General features: G+C 39.9%; 2 protein-coding genes across 5 annotated transcripts in view; both read left to right on the plus strand.

Annotated features, from left to right (window-relative positions):
• The window catches only part of LOC307004864 (ras-related protein Rab-37), a 35,683-nt gene extending 30,798 nt beyond the window's left edge, over nt 1-4,885 (plus strand). For all 3 annotated transcript variants that reach the window (XM_079624406.1, XM_079624404.1, XM_079624405.1), the window contains 3 exons: nt 2,128-2,184; nt 2,278-2,354; nt 3,825-4,885. In XM_079624406.1, coding sequence (XP_079480532.1) covers nt 2,128-2,184; nt 2,278-2,354; nt 3,825-3,927 — 237 coding nt within the window. In that variant the 3' untranslated portion in view covers nt 3,928-4,885. The remainder of the gene's footprint in view (nt 1-2,127; nt 2,185-2,277; nt 2,355-3,824) is intronic.
• A 2,054-nt stretch (nt 4,886-6,939) lies between these two features.
• The window catches only part of nherf1b (NHERF family PDZ scaffold protein 1b), a 45,066-nt gene continuing 35,308 nt past the window's right edge, over nt 6,940-16,697 (plus strand). For both annotated transcript variants that reach the window (XM_079624830.1, XM_079624831.1), the window contains exon 1: nt 6,940-7,606. In XM_079624830.1, coding sequence (XP_079480956.1) covers nt 7,121-7,606 — 486 coding nt within the window. In that variant the 5' untranslated portion in view covers nt 6,940-7,120. The remainder of the gene's footprint in view (nt 7,607-16,697) is intronic.

Consider the following 16,697-nt stretch of genomic DNA (forward strand, 5'->3'; position numbering starts at 1 on the left):
ATAATAATTTTGTATTAAAATATCCAAAAACCACTTGAACAATGGAAATAGTTGAAAATATACAACAAATATATTTTGTTGACTTGTGTACTTACATTATCCCAAATGTTTCCAACAACGTTTAAATACAGAGAAATCTGATATTTTAACCAGTGTAACGGTTAAAATGTTATTGCATCGCCTGTCAATGATGTCATATCCGCGCTACCCTCGATTTCCTGTTTACTTCTGTAGAAACACCAACAACGCTTTAAAATATTATGTTTTATTAGACAGGTGAGCAACTGTTTGGATACTTTTATCAACAGAAAACGAATCATTGTTATACATCTCAACACGGCTAGTCGTATTGTTTGAATCTGTTGACTAAAGTGTCCGTTACGAGTAGGAATTAAACGTCTGTTTAATTAAAATGAAATAAAATAATGAATTTAAGTGATCAAACGTAACTGTTATAAAATTCACGTTTAGGGACGAATGAGGCTACACATATTGTTAAAGCTACAATATGTAATTCTTTTTTTTTTCGCCGCTAGGGGTCGCTAACCTCTTACAATAACAAAGGTGTAGGTTTATGACGCAGTGACGAGCTGAATGCTGGGACTTGCCGTCAAGCTGATGGATCTAATAATGTTAATGGATGAGTGAAAACATTCATGTTTTTAATATGGTATGAAGCAGGTCGTGATTGCTAATAATAGATATCGTACGCAAGTCCCGCGGATATAAAGGACAAATTATTAATTCTACCGAACTACCCGCAACTGCTGAATTACTACTCACACAGGTCAGTTTATTAGACGAGTGAAACTTGTGAGGTAACGCAGCGCTGTTTCACTCGCTCTAATGTAACACTATCACACTAAACAGCATGTGTTGAAAGTTATAATGTTATTCGATGTGTTAGTTCGTTTGCTATATGAAACTAGCAGCTTACTAGTAAGCCAGATCAACATTAGAATAACATATAGATCATATTCTAACATTTCATCATGTTGACCTATATATACCATTGATTTGTTTTATGTACATTTGCTCACCTGTCTAATAAAGTATTTGCAAGAGCGGTGTCGCTGTCAAGTCCTGATTCGTGAAGCTCTGTCAAGTCCAAATTGGTCACGGACGTGGAGCTCTCAGCATCTCGAAAACGCCACGCCGATATTGAGCCTAATTTTAGTTTTTTGTCCCAAAGTCTGCTTGCCATGGTCCTTAATGTTTGAACGTAATAAGAACAGCGTGCCGCTAAACGTTATGCACTTCGCAGTTGTCCACGTCTGTCGCCATGGTTACGCCATGGCTATAGCAGTACGAGCGGAAATCGAGGATAGCGCGGATATTGCGTCATTGACAGGCAACATTTTTTTTCTGGGACGGGCCATTATTTAAAATTGGAATTTCTCGGAAATAAAAAATCTTTGGAGACTTTTTTGGGATATTGTAAATAAAAAACTGCTGGAAATATATCACACTGTGCAAGTGATTTTTGGATATTTTATTAAAAAATTCTTACATATTGTACCTTTAATCCTAACTCTAATCGTAAAATAAACATAACGAAAAGAAAGGAGCCACTGCGGCATATAAGCATAATAAAAACAGCAATGTAAAATGTCCTGCGGCTCTCGTTTTGACGATGTAAATAAAACAGATTACTGATTAATTTTACGTTTAATTCAGCGTGTTACTTGCCAACATTGTGAATGTTTAAAGAGAAAAACTGGTCATCATAAACTAAACGACTGAGGATGACATACGACAGACTTTTATGCCGTTCTGAAAACGAACTCGCGCAGAAGCGCACGCCTCGTTTCTAGGAGACGCACGACATATGACGACAATGCATGTTCTGAAAATCAGCTCAAAATAACAAATATGTTTAATATCCTATAACTGGATGAAATCAAAGTCTGAAGGTAGAGCATCAGAATCTGTGCCTACACTATTACCCTATTATTACATTGTGTATATGTAATGTTTATCTCAATGTTTCTTTAATAAAACCATAACAGCATATTAAAAACTGGACCTCTATTCACACTCTTGTTGGTTAGCTTGACTTTGTAGGATAACAAGGATATGTATATCGGTAATAAAATGTCTTTTTGATGTGTGCTTGTGTTCCTCCAGTCAGACATGGCTGCCGAGAGGGTCATCACACACGAAGAAGGGGAGAAGCTGGCGAAGGTACGAGTGGACGCGTGTATTTGACACGCATACAAATGATCAGTGAACTGTTATTTGTATTGAACTTCAACACTTTCTTTTTCTTTACTAAAGCAATATGGAGTCCCTTTCATGGAGACAAGTGCCAAGACCGGTGTCAATGTGGAACTCGCTTTCCAAGCCATAGCAAGGTCTGAGACTCTCTTTATTCATTATATGTGACCCTGGACCACAAAACCAGTCATATGGGTCTTTTATTTATTTATTGAGATTTATACATCATCTGAAAGCTTTCCATTTATGTATGGTTTGTTAGGATAGGACAATATTTGGTCGAGATACAACTATTGAAAATCTGGAATCTGAGGGTGCAAAAAAATCGAAACATTGAGAAAATCGCCTTTAAAGTTGAACATTTATGTTCACGATTGTGCTGCATTCACTCACAAAAATGAATATTTTATATATTTACTGTTGGAAATGTACAAAATATCTTCATGGAACATGATCTTTTTTTAATATCCTAATGATTTTTGGCATAAAATAAAAAATCGATGATTTTGACCCATACAATGCATTGTTGGCTATTGCCACAAATATACCCGTGCGACTCGTGACTGGTTTTGTGATCCAGGGTCACATATACTAAGTGATTTTTAACTTTTAAAACAAGTGTCACTATTACTATTGATCATATGTATAATAAAAATCTTCTGGTCTTTAGCAACTCTTAAAATTTGGTAAATACAACCTCAGATGAACAACAACACATGACACATTACACAGTGTCATTATTTATTTAACAAAAATAAAGCCAAAATGAAGCCATGTGTGAAAAACTAATTACACCCTATGATTCAATAGCTTGTAGAGCCACCTTTAGCAGCAATAAGTTTAAAGAATCGTTCTCTGTGTGACAGCATCAGTCTCTCACATTGATGTAGAGGAGTTTTGTCCCACTTTTCTTTACAATGTTGCTTCAGTTCATTGAGGTTTGTGGGTCTCTTCTGAGGTCTGGACTTTGACTGGGTCACTGCAATGAACTTGAACATTTCACATGTTAACTGAGGCCTGTAGAGTCTGAGATGAAGCTCTTGGGTGTTTTGTGTTTTCTCTGTTTGCTGGGACGTCCACTCCTGGGAAGATTAGCAACTGTCTTGAATGTTTTCCACTTGTGAATAATCTTCCTCGCTGTAGAATAATGGACTTCGGATGGTTTGGAAATGGCCGTATAACCCTTCTCAGATTGATGGCAGCAGCAACTGCTTCTCTAAGATCATTGCTGATGTCTTTCCTCCTTGTTATTGTGTGTGAACACACACACCTGAATGATCCAGACCTGCAAACTGACAACACTTCTGCTTTTATAGAGGAGATCACAATCAAAGACATTTGATCAGCAGAGACCGATTGATAATTACTCTCTTAATTCATATGGAAACAGTGAGGCTGTGCTTAGTTTGTCACACATGGCTTTTCCATTTTGGCCTGGTTTTTGTTAAATAAATAATAATTGGCATGCACGTAATGTCATGTTGTTCATCTTTTTCACACGGGCCTTCAAACTACATTGACTTAAAGGTGTTTTTAAGGCTTTGTCAAACCAACACTTAAAGTTTGCCACACAACATTTCAAAAGTCTCTCCGTAATCTCCACACAGAGAACTGAAGCACAGAAACCTCCAGCAGCCCCACGAGCCCAAGTTCAAGATCCACGATTACATCGACTCACAGAAGCAGAAGTCCAGCTGTTGCCGCGTGTGACGGACCTCCTCCACGTCCAAGATATTTCTATACGAAGATGTGTGTGTGTGAACGTTGTTTTGATGTGTCCGATGATCCCCCCCAGACCCCTCTTTGCTTTCTAGTCAGGAATATACAGCCAAAATACTGCTGAGGTACATCAGAGTAATAAGCCTCTGGTTTCTGCTTTATAAACCGCATTAATCCAGGTGTGTACAGTTTCCAGGTACGTCTGTCTGTGTAACATGATTTTTCTCTGATGGTTATAGCCTCTGTCTACACACAGCATCAAATATATTGGTGTTACATTACATTATACGCCACGCAAATGTGCCGGGCAGTGAGCTTGTGTCTAGTGTTTATAAAAGCCTGTATATTTGAGTGTCTTGCAGAGTCAAAAATATCAGCTTCTGTTCAGTATTATGTTTACAATCAGTGTATATATTGACTTGAAAACAATCATAGCACAGCTTGACTGAGTCAGGCCTTGATCATGACGTAATATGGGTTTCATTTCACATGTCGCACTCACTAGTATGATTGTCTGATATGCATAGGGATTTATGTGAATACTTGGCCTATTGTAAAATATTATTTTTTCACAGTGGTCACAAAGTGCCATGAGAAAGTTCAATGTAACCACATGTGTATTGTAAGAGAGGGCTTTTTGTTTTCAGTGCTTTGTTTGGGTGTTTTCCATCGATTCATTTGTTAGTATTTAAAGCCACAGGGGGGCGGTGTTACACACCGAGAATTACGAATAAATAATGAGTTTATCGATTTAATTGTTGCCTTATCTTTCAAGTTTATATGTGTCCTGTACTTTTAAATAAAGTGAATTAGGTGAACGTCAGGTTGACGGATGGGTCTCGGAGAAGATGAACAAGTCTTATTTGAATGAGCAAATGCTTGTGTTGTACTATGTACGTTGTTTTGCATAAAATCATCTGCCAGATTAATAAATGTAAACGTTATTTGAGCTTGGCGAGACATTGGTCTGTGGACTGCTATTGGTTATTTTGAGTCATGTGACCGCACTGCACCTGTTTGCTAAATATCTTGCGACTCCGTTTCTGTTTTACTGATCTCAGACTCAGTAAAGGCTTCCTTTCTTACACTAAATCTGACATGCGATTAAGACGATCATTTGGAAGATCGTGTTTTTATTTTATTTTGTTTTTTTTTACATTCGCTAATAGGCTTGAGTCACTTTTTCAAAACTCTTCACAGTCACACATTTCTCAACTTGCAGCTCGATCGGCACAACAGTTAATTTCACATTCAAAATGCACTTCGTACATGTCTCAAATCAACTCAATCTTCCATAGGCCTATAGCAAAGTTTTTTAAGCAACAAACACACTTAAAGCAAAATCATAAAACAATGGCCCAAAGGACATAACAGGAAGCATTATGCGCCGTTTTCTTTTGTAACGTTATTACAAAACAAGAATGACACCCTCTGATGTTTATCATGCATTGCAGTGTAAAAATGAAGAAGTTATGACAATATAGGCTATGTTTTTACATTGTTTTCATTACATGCATTGTTTTTACTCGTCAAAATAAGCAATTTCAACTTGTTTTAAAATAAGTTAACCAAGATTCAAGTATTTTTTCAAAAAATAAGTTTAATGGTTCATTGGCTCGTAATCATAGGGGAACTACTTTAAGTGCCATATAGCACCTCACCTTTGTCAAATGGTGCTATGTAGAACCATAAGAGCACCTCAAAGAACCGCTGAAGAACTGCTGAAGAACCAAACTGGGCTTAACAGGTTTTTAAAATGGCAGTGGTGCTATATAGCACCATAAGCACTGCAAAGAACCGCTGAAGAACCACTTTTTTTTAGAGTGTGGCATAATTTAAGTTGATTTGACTTAAACATCCAAGTTATTGGTACTAAATTTAAGGCAGCAACCTTTTTTTAGTGTAGGCTAGTCCATTAGTGCGACATGTGGTGCATTATGGTGTAAATTGTCACAGTGGAAACACAGAACCGTAGTTTGCCTCAGAACCATATTACTAGCTTATATGACAACTAGCTCCAGTTTCCCATAGCAGTATTGGAGGAATTCAGATAAGTATTGGGGCGTTCTAATGTGTAGCCTACATTTACTCCTTCATAGGGCAAGTCAGTGTGCACATTTTGATACTGTAGCCTATTAAAAACCCTCTGGTGTGATTTTTTTTTTTTTTTTATCGGAATGGTATGAAAGTTTTGACCCTTGCTATGTGAAAAAATAAATAAAAAATAATAATTCACGGACATGATTCGAACAGATTAAAATGTCCTGAAAAAAAAAAACAGTCACACTTGTGCTCTTTGCGATAAAAATTACAGCATTGGAAATTAATGGGAGACTAGTGACGATTTCACCTAGACGTTTTGGCGACCATACAAAAGCTCACTGAAAGCTCATTTTTTGAGATATCAACCTCAAATTTTGAACAAAGTCTTGTTTAGATTTATGGCTTTGATTTTCTCACAGTTTTAGAGTAAAACATGGTTTTGAAAATACATTTCATATTTTTCATAACAACATTCTGTAACTTTTTTTTTAAGTTCACTCTTTCAAACTTTTTTTCACTTCAGCAATAATCTGTCACGTGTTGTCTTTTTGTCTTTGGCTCTATTTAAGATTTATGACGAATTTTTCAGGTCTATGCTCAAAAAGTGAATAAATAGATTATAAATACAGCGTAAATATAAATGAGTAGGCTACCATAGAATCCCCTGAAAATACAAAATCTTAAAAAAAATCTTAAATTAACTTAATTAAAAAATGTCTGATTGCATGCTTGATGTGTTTAATTTCTGTAAAAGACGAAAAAACTGATTGTATGGATGACATCACAGTAAACAACAGTGCAAAATGGAAAGTGCGAGGGAAAAAAAAAGTCCCAGAGAATGAGAAGACCCCAGTTCACCCTGTCCTGACATCCTGAGCGTGCAGCAGAAGAGGAGGAGGAGGAGGAGGAGGAGGAGTCACTCCTCCATGGGCTGGATTTGTATATTGATGTGCTCTGTGCTGCCTATCAAACTCTCGAACACTCGAACTTTCTCTTCACACTTTATCAACAACAAATCCCTTCATTTACTGAGACTGCGCGGGTTAACATGCTTCACCCGTGAGCACCTGAGCGCAGGACCCTCAGTTATTCTTCATTTCTTATTTATTTAGGCTGTCAGATCCACAGGTGAACTCGCGTGATGCCCAGCCAGACTCAGCGCCCGCGCCTGTGCGTCCTGGACAAGGGCGAGAACGGATACGGCTTCCATCTGCACGGAGAGAAGGGCAAAAGCGGGCAGTTCATCCGCCTGGTGGAGCCCGACTCCCCGGCCGAGTTGGCCGGGCTGCGCGCGGGCGACCGGCTGGTGTTCGTCAACGGAGAGCGCGTGGAGAGCGACAGCCATCAGCAGGTCGTGGCGAGGATACGCGCGAGCGCCGGGAACCTGGAGCTCGTAGTGGTGGACGTGCACACCGACCTGCTGCTGAAGAAACACGAGCTGAAGTGTGTGAGGGAGTTCGTCACGGAGGGGATTCCGGTGCCCGAAAGTGACGATGAGCCCGAGATCAGCGACGAGATGATGCGGGACGACACGCCGCCGCCCCCGGTGCCGGAGAGGAACGGAGAGATCATCCCCGTTTACATTCCCGCGGTGGAGAAACTCAGGACATCCGTGAGCTCGGATACGGTGAGAGACCACGCGCTGCTAGGATGATTAAAAAGTACATTGGCATTCTTAGAAGTAAATTTAGTAATCATTCAGTAGGCTACTCTTGCAATATTACCATATTTACCATAATAACACTTTTTGCGAGGATGTGCACTGTTTATTGTAAGTTTTCATGAAATAACTAACAGAAATGCACCAGACTGGTATGTTTTTTGTATACTCGGTAGTTCCATGATATTCTTTTATGTACTTTAATGCATCATGTTTATGATTATAGTCATTTTACCATGGTGAATAGTGAACATAAAGGATCTAAACCCTTGTGAAAAAATAAGTGTGCCTTATTGTATTGGGCTTAATTGTATAATTGGAAGATTTAAAGTTTACTTGTAGTGTAGGCTACTTAAAATCATAAAAGTATGTATATTAAAAAAAAAAACTGATAATGCAGATAATATTACTGAAATAATAGTCCACTTAAGTGCACTTAAAGAGAGACACTTTCATGACTATTTTAAGTAGACTTAAGTGTAATAATGCCAAATTACAGGTTTTAAATCATTATGTTACAATAATCTTTTTGTCATGCTTTAAAGAAGTGCACTTATTTTGGTGCGTTCACTAACATGCCAAAGCACTTGATTATGATGTTAACTCGTGTGTTATTCGATATTACATTTAAAGTTCATATATTTTAGATGCACTAAACTTCATTGTTACAAATGTGTAATTACAAATATATTTAAGTGAACAATGTAAAGTACATTAAAGTATATTTTAGTTTATCATAAAAATGCCAGTCAGTACATGAAATGGTTATTAACCATATTTAGAAGACAATAGAAGTAATTATGAAGTTTTTTAAAGAGTCCTACTTAAGTGGGTCAAACCTGTGACCTGTAACTAATTTCATTACATAGACATTTAAACTAATACATTTTCATTTAATTGCACTTAACATGCAATTAAGTGTCTGAAAACATTACTGAAAAAAACAAAACATTCTTATATACACTTAAGTGTATGCTTGTTATATTCATAGTAAGTGCTCTTTTTAAAAGTATGCTAAAGTGTACTTCTTTTTCACAAGGGAAGTTATGTAATAATTAGAATCAACCATTGAACAAAAAGTATTGGTTGAACTCAAATCTGAATATCTGTGGGATTGTAATGTCCTTAATATATTAAAATACAATATTACGACAGTACTTTTGTGAGTGTACTGGTACATTCATGCAATGTCTCGTTAAAATACACCAACAAAGTACTATGATATGGTATTTTGTACATGATCCATGGTAATTCCATGATAGTCTTTGAACTAGTACCTTTGAGCACCATGCAAAAAGCATGGGTGGGTGATGAATATGGTAAATGTATATTAATGTAATCACTTTACCATGGTACTGCCACAGTTGAACCCTAAACCTAACCCTTAAATCTAAATTTGGGTGTCTTTACATCCACCATACTATTCAGTTTCATTGCTTTTATATTTTTTAGTTTTTTTTTTGTCCATGTGCAGTTGAAAAAATGGCTTTGTATTCCTCGAGCAATTATAACAGCGCTACAACTGTGAAACACACACCTACACACTGTAGTGCACTTGGCAGGTCGCACACCTATAGTGCTCCTTCAGTCATTGACTGTGGGTGGTTGGCATGTCGAGGACGACCTCCACCGCGGGAAGAGTTAGTTCTCACAGAAGACAAACAACTCCATTCTGCCTCCATCCTTGAGTAAACACTTTTAATACACAGTTCCAGGAGGAACATTATTACCGCCGTTTAAAGCCCATCGTATGATGAACAGATCATCTGTGTGTTCACAAGCTGGAGGATTATTTTGTCCAGCTGTCTGAGAAAGATCTTGTTGTGGTGTTCTCACGCGTCGCTCTATTTTCTGTTCAGACGGTTGTAACCGCGGTGTCTTGTGTGTGCGTGTGTGTGTGTGTGTGTGTGTGTGTGTGTGTGTGTTGCTGCCGTGGTAATGATTTGCACATTACTCAAGGAGGAAAAAGGCCAGACTCCAGAACAGCTGGGCTCCCCATGGTGACAGTCCTGTTTACCGCTTAGACCCCCTATTCATTCTCATGTCATCTGCATAACCAAATTACCCAGAATGCCCTATTGGCATGATGATCTGAGTGTGCGGATCTGTTCTGTAAGCCAACTGCCCTCGGTGAAATGTTAATTGCTGTAGTTAATTTCATTAATATGAATGATTATTTATTTTAAAATAGGGTTGAATGAATGATATAGGGCGCTTTCACACTAGCACTTTTGGTGCGGACACGGGTTCGAATGACGTCAGAGTTCGGTTCGTTTGGATGATGTGAACGCTGTCTTCCGAACTCGGGTGCGCACCCGCGAACTGTACTCGAGTCCGCTTAAAAAGGGTGGTCTGGGGTACGGTTCATGTGAACTCCAGTACGGTGTGCTGCTGATATGAACGCAATCGTACCAAATCGCGGAAGTGAACCGCTATTGATGACGTATAATGTATAATGTGGTCGACAGGACAGTCGTCAGTGTGTGTGTGTCACTTACCGTGAGAGATGATTTATGCGTGCTTGTTGCCTCCGCAAAAATTGTCTTCGGCGGACAGCCCGCTGTCTTTGGAACGATTTAGTACTTTTGCGGCAGACAGACGCAAGTGTGTTTCTGTATCTTTTCTTTGAAAAACCAAAGGTTTAAAAAAAGAAGAACAAATGTGAAGCGAGCAATTCTATCCATTTTGACGCCTTTTCATTCATAGCGGCGCCGGTTACCAAGCAACACGATTACGTGCCAGCTGCAGCTTGAATGAATGATTCAATGACTCACTCATAAAGACTTCACTTGTTTCATCACTGGATGAATCTGCGTTTCTGAACGAAGTTCTTGAATGAATGATTCAATGACTCACTCATAAAGAATTAACTTGTTTCATCACTGGATGAATCACTTGAATGAATGATTCAATGACTCACTCATAAAGACTTATGAATCAGCATTTCTGAACGAATCTCTTGAATGAATGATTCAATGACAAATACATATTTTAACAGTCACTTGTCGCCACCTACTGGCTTAACGATGTAATTGATACAATCTTTATTTGAAGCACAAAGTTACTTTCAAAAGGTGATTTGCTCTATTTTGATCGCTATCGTAGACATCAGTGTTTATATCCGAACTATAAACTTTTATCCCAGCATTTCTGTGGTCATTTAAATATTTGTAACACAGAAATAATGATACTATGTGGTTGAACATCTGTTTCATACCTGTACATGACAACTGCTCTCTCTGGCTCAGCAGCAGCGCCAACACGGATGTGTCAGTGTGATTTTGTCAAAGGTCAAGGGTTTAATAGACAAAGGCGAATCATTGTCATTTAGGAATGAGATCGCGTTGATGTTTGAATCGAGATCGCGATCTTTTAACGATTAATCGTGTGTTAGAGAGAATATAGAGAGAAGCTACAGTGATCACATTTTTGATACTGCTGCTTTAAACAATACAAACCTCCAATTATGTTGGCAAACGTTGCTTGCATCAAACTCGTAGCTGATAATCTAAATCTTTCCATTGAAATCTGGTGACTGTTACTCAAATCCAGTCTGTCTTATTCTCATCCTTTCAGAAGACATTTGCTATCGCTAATCAAATACAATTAAGCGCACTACTTTTTCTCAAGGGTGTACGACCTTCAAACTTGCCTCTTCAAAGATAAAACAGTTTGAAGGGAAGTTTGAAGGTCGTACACCCTTGAGAAAAAGAAGTTTGCTTAATGGTATTTGATAAGCGATAGCAAATGTCTTCTGTTAAAACGATACAGTCATGTTGTGTTACGACACATTGAGTCCCAATACTGTCCCTTGCGCTTCTCCAAATCTTTTCTCTCAAGTGGCAGAAGGCCAGAAATACACCATATAATGTACATGGGACTCCACAGGAGTTTATCCTCATTTAAAGAACCTGCTGATTTTGCAACTTCCATCTTTTGGCCTTTGTTGATACCGTATACAAGAGGTGTAAATCTCTATTGTGATACAACAGGAGTGACTGAATGAAAATAATTGAGAAAACCTGGTCTGTGTTCCGATGTTTTCCCGACCACCACACGACTCTTCCCATGGTTTTCCTTTTAAAAGCCTGTTGCTTTCCTGCACTGCTCCGAGGGGAAGTCCGAATGTGAAGATAGCAGGGCTGTTTTTCAGATGACTGGTCTTACATAAGCCGTTTCTCTGAGGCAATTACTTGCGTGGAAGTGCTTTTGTGTTGGGTGAAATCGACTGTGACTGTCCGGGTCAACTGCTGTTTCTTGCGTAACGCCTCTGTCAGGAAGAAACACGGGTATGTCACCCTGTGGCATATTTACTCTGGGATCTTAGTGAAGCTCCCTGATGTACTTTCTGTAAGAGCAGGTTGACACAAAAAGGTTTTGCCTTGATTTTGACTTTGATCTCGGACATTTCCTGTCATAAACCATCCTGGAGGCTGGGCTGAACTGTTGTTTTTGTTCAGAGGAACCACCAACAGACATCGATTCAAAATGAATCAATAAGAGCTAAAACTAAGATTAGATTAAACTGGAAATATAGTTGTCCACATTGTTTTTTTATTTTTTTATTAACAAAATGAAAATGTAATAACGTTTATTTTCCAATGTATCAAAGCAGGACGTGGCGATGAACTACAAAACTATATATGAAACTGTAAAAAATTCCACACAGAAACTTCTATGAACACTTTTCTGAGTGATGATTGAATCAGAGTTTTGAAGCAATTCAATTACATGGACAGTTTGAACTGAATCACAGAAATGAATCTAACTTTTCTAACTCTAATGACATTTTCAATTGTGTACACTATTAAAACTGTCCTACAGGTCACAAAACTAGTGTAATGATGCAGGCTATAAGAATTAATCACTAAATTTTTTTTTTTTTTAATCATCCCTATATTCATGGTCTTTCTCAATATTATATACAGCTACAGTAGCTTGCAAAATCAACACCATATTGTGAAAATTCAATAGTATTATACTGTAGATATTTCTAGTTATGCTTAGCACTAACAACATATTTATTTTCTAAAAATCAGAGTGGACAATGAATGGAAAATTATTGGTCCAAAGCAGTGTTATTGAGATTCTATCATAGTTTTTATTAACATTTCGATGTAGTTTTTTTTTTGTTATGTTAAGCAATTTTGTATGTGTTTTTGTCATTTTAATTTGATTTGATTTATAAACATACTCAAATATTTTAAATATATTTTATTTCAGTTTATTTTAGCACATGAAGTTAAACTCATTGAAAATGAGAATGACAGTGCCTTGTCAACTTGCTGAAATAAATTACTTTTTCTTTCTTTTTTTTCTTTTTTCAATTTACTATAATAAGGATAAAAGGTGTCGGGACCCTGTGGGATTTATAGGCTTCATTCTGTTTCAAATGAACTTCAATACATTTTGATTTCAAGCTCTTAAATATAATCACATTTATAGCATAAGCACTGCGTGGAGAGACACGATCATGTGATCAGGGTGTTTTTCTGAAAGCGGATCTTCAAAGAGGCTGTAGTCAGTCTGTGGGAATCTGCTCTTGGAGCCGCTGACAGAACAGGCACTCCAGAAAGCTGAGAGTGGTTTCCTCTGATTGTTTTTCATGGATGTGCAGATATCACACACTTCCCCTGTCTGTAAGCACTGATCTAGGAGCAGTGCTCCCACCCTCGGGCCACCAACAACGACAAGAACATCTGACCCTGAAGCTGTCCTTCTTATTAATTACAAACAAGCTCAGGATCCAGACAAAGGAAATACTTTTGGTCTTGGCTACATCCGTGTCACTTACATTCTTTAGTTTGTCTTAGTATTTATCCAGAAGTATTTGTTAGTTGTAGTGTGATCAGCAAAGCTTTTCTTTCCATGTAAATAAGTTTTATTTGAGAACTTGCAACAAACCCTTCCGTCTTCTGATGGTTAGTTTAGTTGGTCTAGTGCTTAATTTGACAAAGTTCACTTTTTAAAAATGTCCTTAAAAGACATAATTGGTCTGTACTTAAAGAACAGAAGGGGGCCATGTATTGAACCCTGGGGTACTGAACTGGTTTCCATCTTCTGATGGTTGGTTTAGTTGATCTAGTGCTTAATTTGACAAAGTTTACTTTTTAAAAATGTCCTTAAAAGACATAATTGGTCTGTACATAAAGAACAGGAGGGGGCCATGAATCGAACCCTGGGGTACTGGACTTTAAATGGTTTCCATCTTCTGAAGGTTGGTTTAGTTGGGAACTTTCACAATAGAGCTTTTGATCTGTTTGACATCAGAGATTGTTTTGTTTGGTTGGTATGAAACCAGTTTCTCTGTTGTGCACCAGCAAACCACACTAACTCTCACGCTGGTACTCACATTGATTGATGCTGTTCAGACATAAAGTACAATGTGAAACAACATAAAACTCAGACACATGCACACAGAGTGTTCAAACCAAAAGTATTTTATTCTCGGTGGTACATCTCGGTTTCATTTAGCCTAGAACATCTAGTAATGTTCATGTCCTAGATTTGTAGCTTTTATTTACGACTGGCTACAATGTTGTCATTGTGAAAGCAAATGATTCATGTTACACTGTACCTTTAATAAACAATCACCAGTCTCTGTGTGGTATGGCCTGAAACGGATGATTGTTAGCATGTAAACACAGACTGTATAGATAGAGTTGGGTGGATGCAGGTTCCTCTGAAGGTAGTCAGGATTTCATGCGTGTGTGTGTATGTGTGTGTGTTCTCTGTCTAGTGCCAGGGGTGGAGCTCAGGTCTTTCTATTGTGCCACTGGGCCAAACCCACCTCACATTCACAGGCAGGTCAGTGGTTTTGGGTGGCTGGTCAGAGGAAGGGCAGATGAATGGGGGTTTTGCCTCTTGGGGTTTGTGGATAGCAGCTACTACACTGTTACAGTCCATTTCCTCTTCTATGCAGGGTTCACAAACTTCTTCTGACAATAACCTTTTCCTTTAGAAAAGCCTGACTGGAAAGTGGAAGTCTATCAATAAATCAGCATCTCCACCCTGGTCAGTGGCACTGTTACAAGCACAGCAACATTAAAATAACTTGTATAGACCAGCTCAGGTCAGGATTATGAACACATTTGTGACCCTGGACCACAATACCAGTCATAAGTCGCACGGGTATATTTGTGCAATAGCCAACAATACTGTCAGGGTTTGAAACACGGAGAGAGATGACGTAAGTTGTAAACACACTTTTATTGAACAATGCAGTTGCGGACACACAGTGGAATGGTAAGTGAGACAGTCTATGGCAAATATGGAGAGTCTTAGCTGAATGATTGATTCCGTGATGTGTATTCAGGTGTGGATCCAGGAGAGGGAGTTGAAGAGAAGGAGCCTTGATGACTGGACTGAGACGAGACGATGGGATCCGAGGAGGAATGCAGGTAAGCTCGGGTAAGTAGCGGGTTAGCATAGGAGAGTGTTCACGGTGGGTCTGTGGTCAAGTAATGACGAGATCAGACCACGGAGGTGAGGTGAATGCTGGGTTATAAAGGGAACTGGTGAAGAGTCACAGGTGATGGGAATCAGTAATCAGGGGAGTGTGAACGGGTAATTGAAGGAGTGGGAGGAGTCAGTGATGATCTGGGAGGTAATGGAGAGTGATGTGAAGGTGGAATCCTGACAGTACCCCCCCCTCCCGAAGCGGCTCTTGACGCCTGTGAAGGATGCTGTCGGCGGCGAGGTCTACCCCGACCTCTGGGTGCTGGTCGATTGGGATGTTCCTCGTGAAACTGGGAAAGGAGAGTGGGATCCATTACGTCGTCGCGCAGCACCCAAGAACGTTCCTCCGGCCCGTAATCCTCCCAGTCAATGAGGTACTCGAGACGGGGACCTCGCCGCCTGGAGTCCAAGATGGAACGGATCCTATAGATGGGCTCATCCTCCACAGGCACCGGAGGAGGAGGAGGTACGTCAATGGCAGGTGTATCTGAAGGAAGAGGAAGGACAGGGTCAACGTACGGTTTTAACAATGACACATGGAAGGATGGTGAGATGCGATACTGCCTTGGGAGTGTGAGTCTGTAGGTGACCTCGTTCAACTGCCTCTCGATGGGGAAAGGTCCAATGAATCGAGGACTCAGCTTACGACATGGCAACTTGAGACGAATGTCCCTGGTGGACAACCACACCTTCTGCCCAGGCTGATAAGAGGGAGTTGGTAGTCTTCGATGATCAGCCTGGGTCTTGTGTCTCCTTATTGCCTGTTGGAGATGAACGTGAGCTGAGTCCCATACCCCCTCGCTCTGCTGGAACCAGAAGTCGACAGCTGGAACCTCAGATAACTCCCCAGACCAGGGGAACAGAGGAGGTTGGTAACCGAGAATGCATTGGAAGGGAGTAAGACCAGTGGTGCTTTGTCGGAGAGAGTTTTGAGCATACTCAGCCCAGGGAAGGTAACGGTTCCAGCTGTCCTGGTACTGGTGGCAGTAGGTCCTTAGGAAGCGACCGATTTCCTGGATCTTGCGCTCAGTCTGGCCATTGGTCTGAGGATGGTATCCGGAAGAGAGACTGACAGTGACCCCGAGGAGCTGAAAGAAGGCACGCCAAACTCTGGAGATGAATTGGGGACCTCTGTCAGAGACGATGTCCTCCGGGATTCCGAAGTTACGAAAGACTCCCTGGAAGAGGGCTTCGGCGGTTTCCAGAGCAGTCGGCAGTCCTGGTAGAGGGATTAATTTACAGCCCTTAGAGAAACGATCAACGACTACAAGTACCGTGGTGAAACCATCAGATGGAGGAAGGTCGGTCATGAAGTCGATACCGATATGGGACCAAGGACGCTGAGGAATCGGAAGGGGCACCAATTTACCCTCTGGCAGTCTCCTCGGGGTGTTGACAATGGCGCAGACTGAACAACCCTTGACGAACCTTGTTACATCCTCGGAGATGGTTGGCCACCAGTACCGTTGACGGAGAAGCGAGAGGGTACGCTTGCTACCCGGATGTCCAGAGCCCGGTACGGAGTGAGCTGAGTCCAGAAGAGGAGTTCTTAGATGTTCCGGTACAAAGGTACTCCCTTCTGGACCTCCCGGCGGAGCAG

Source organism: Phoxinus phoxinus (genome assembly GCF_949152265.1).
Source record: "Phoxinus phoxinus genome assembly, chromosome: 1".
In the NCBI taxonomy this organism is placed as follows: domain Eukaryota; kingdom Metazoa; phylum Chordata; class Actinopteri; order Cypriniformes; family Leuciscidae; genus Phoxinus; species Phoxinus phoxinus.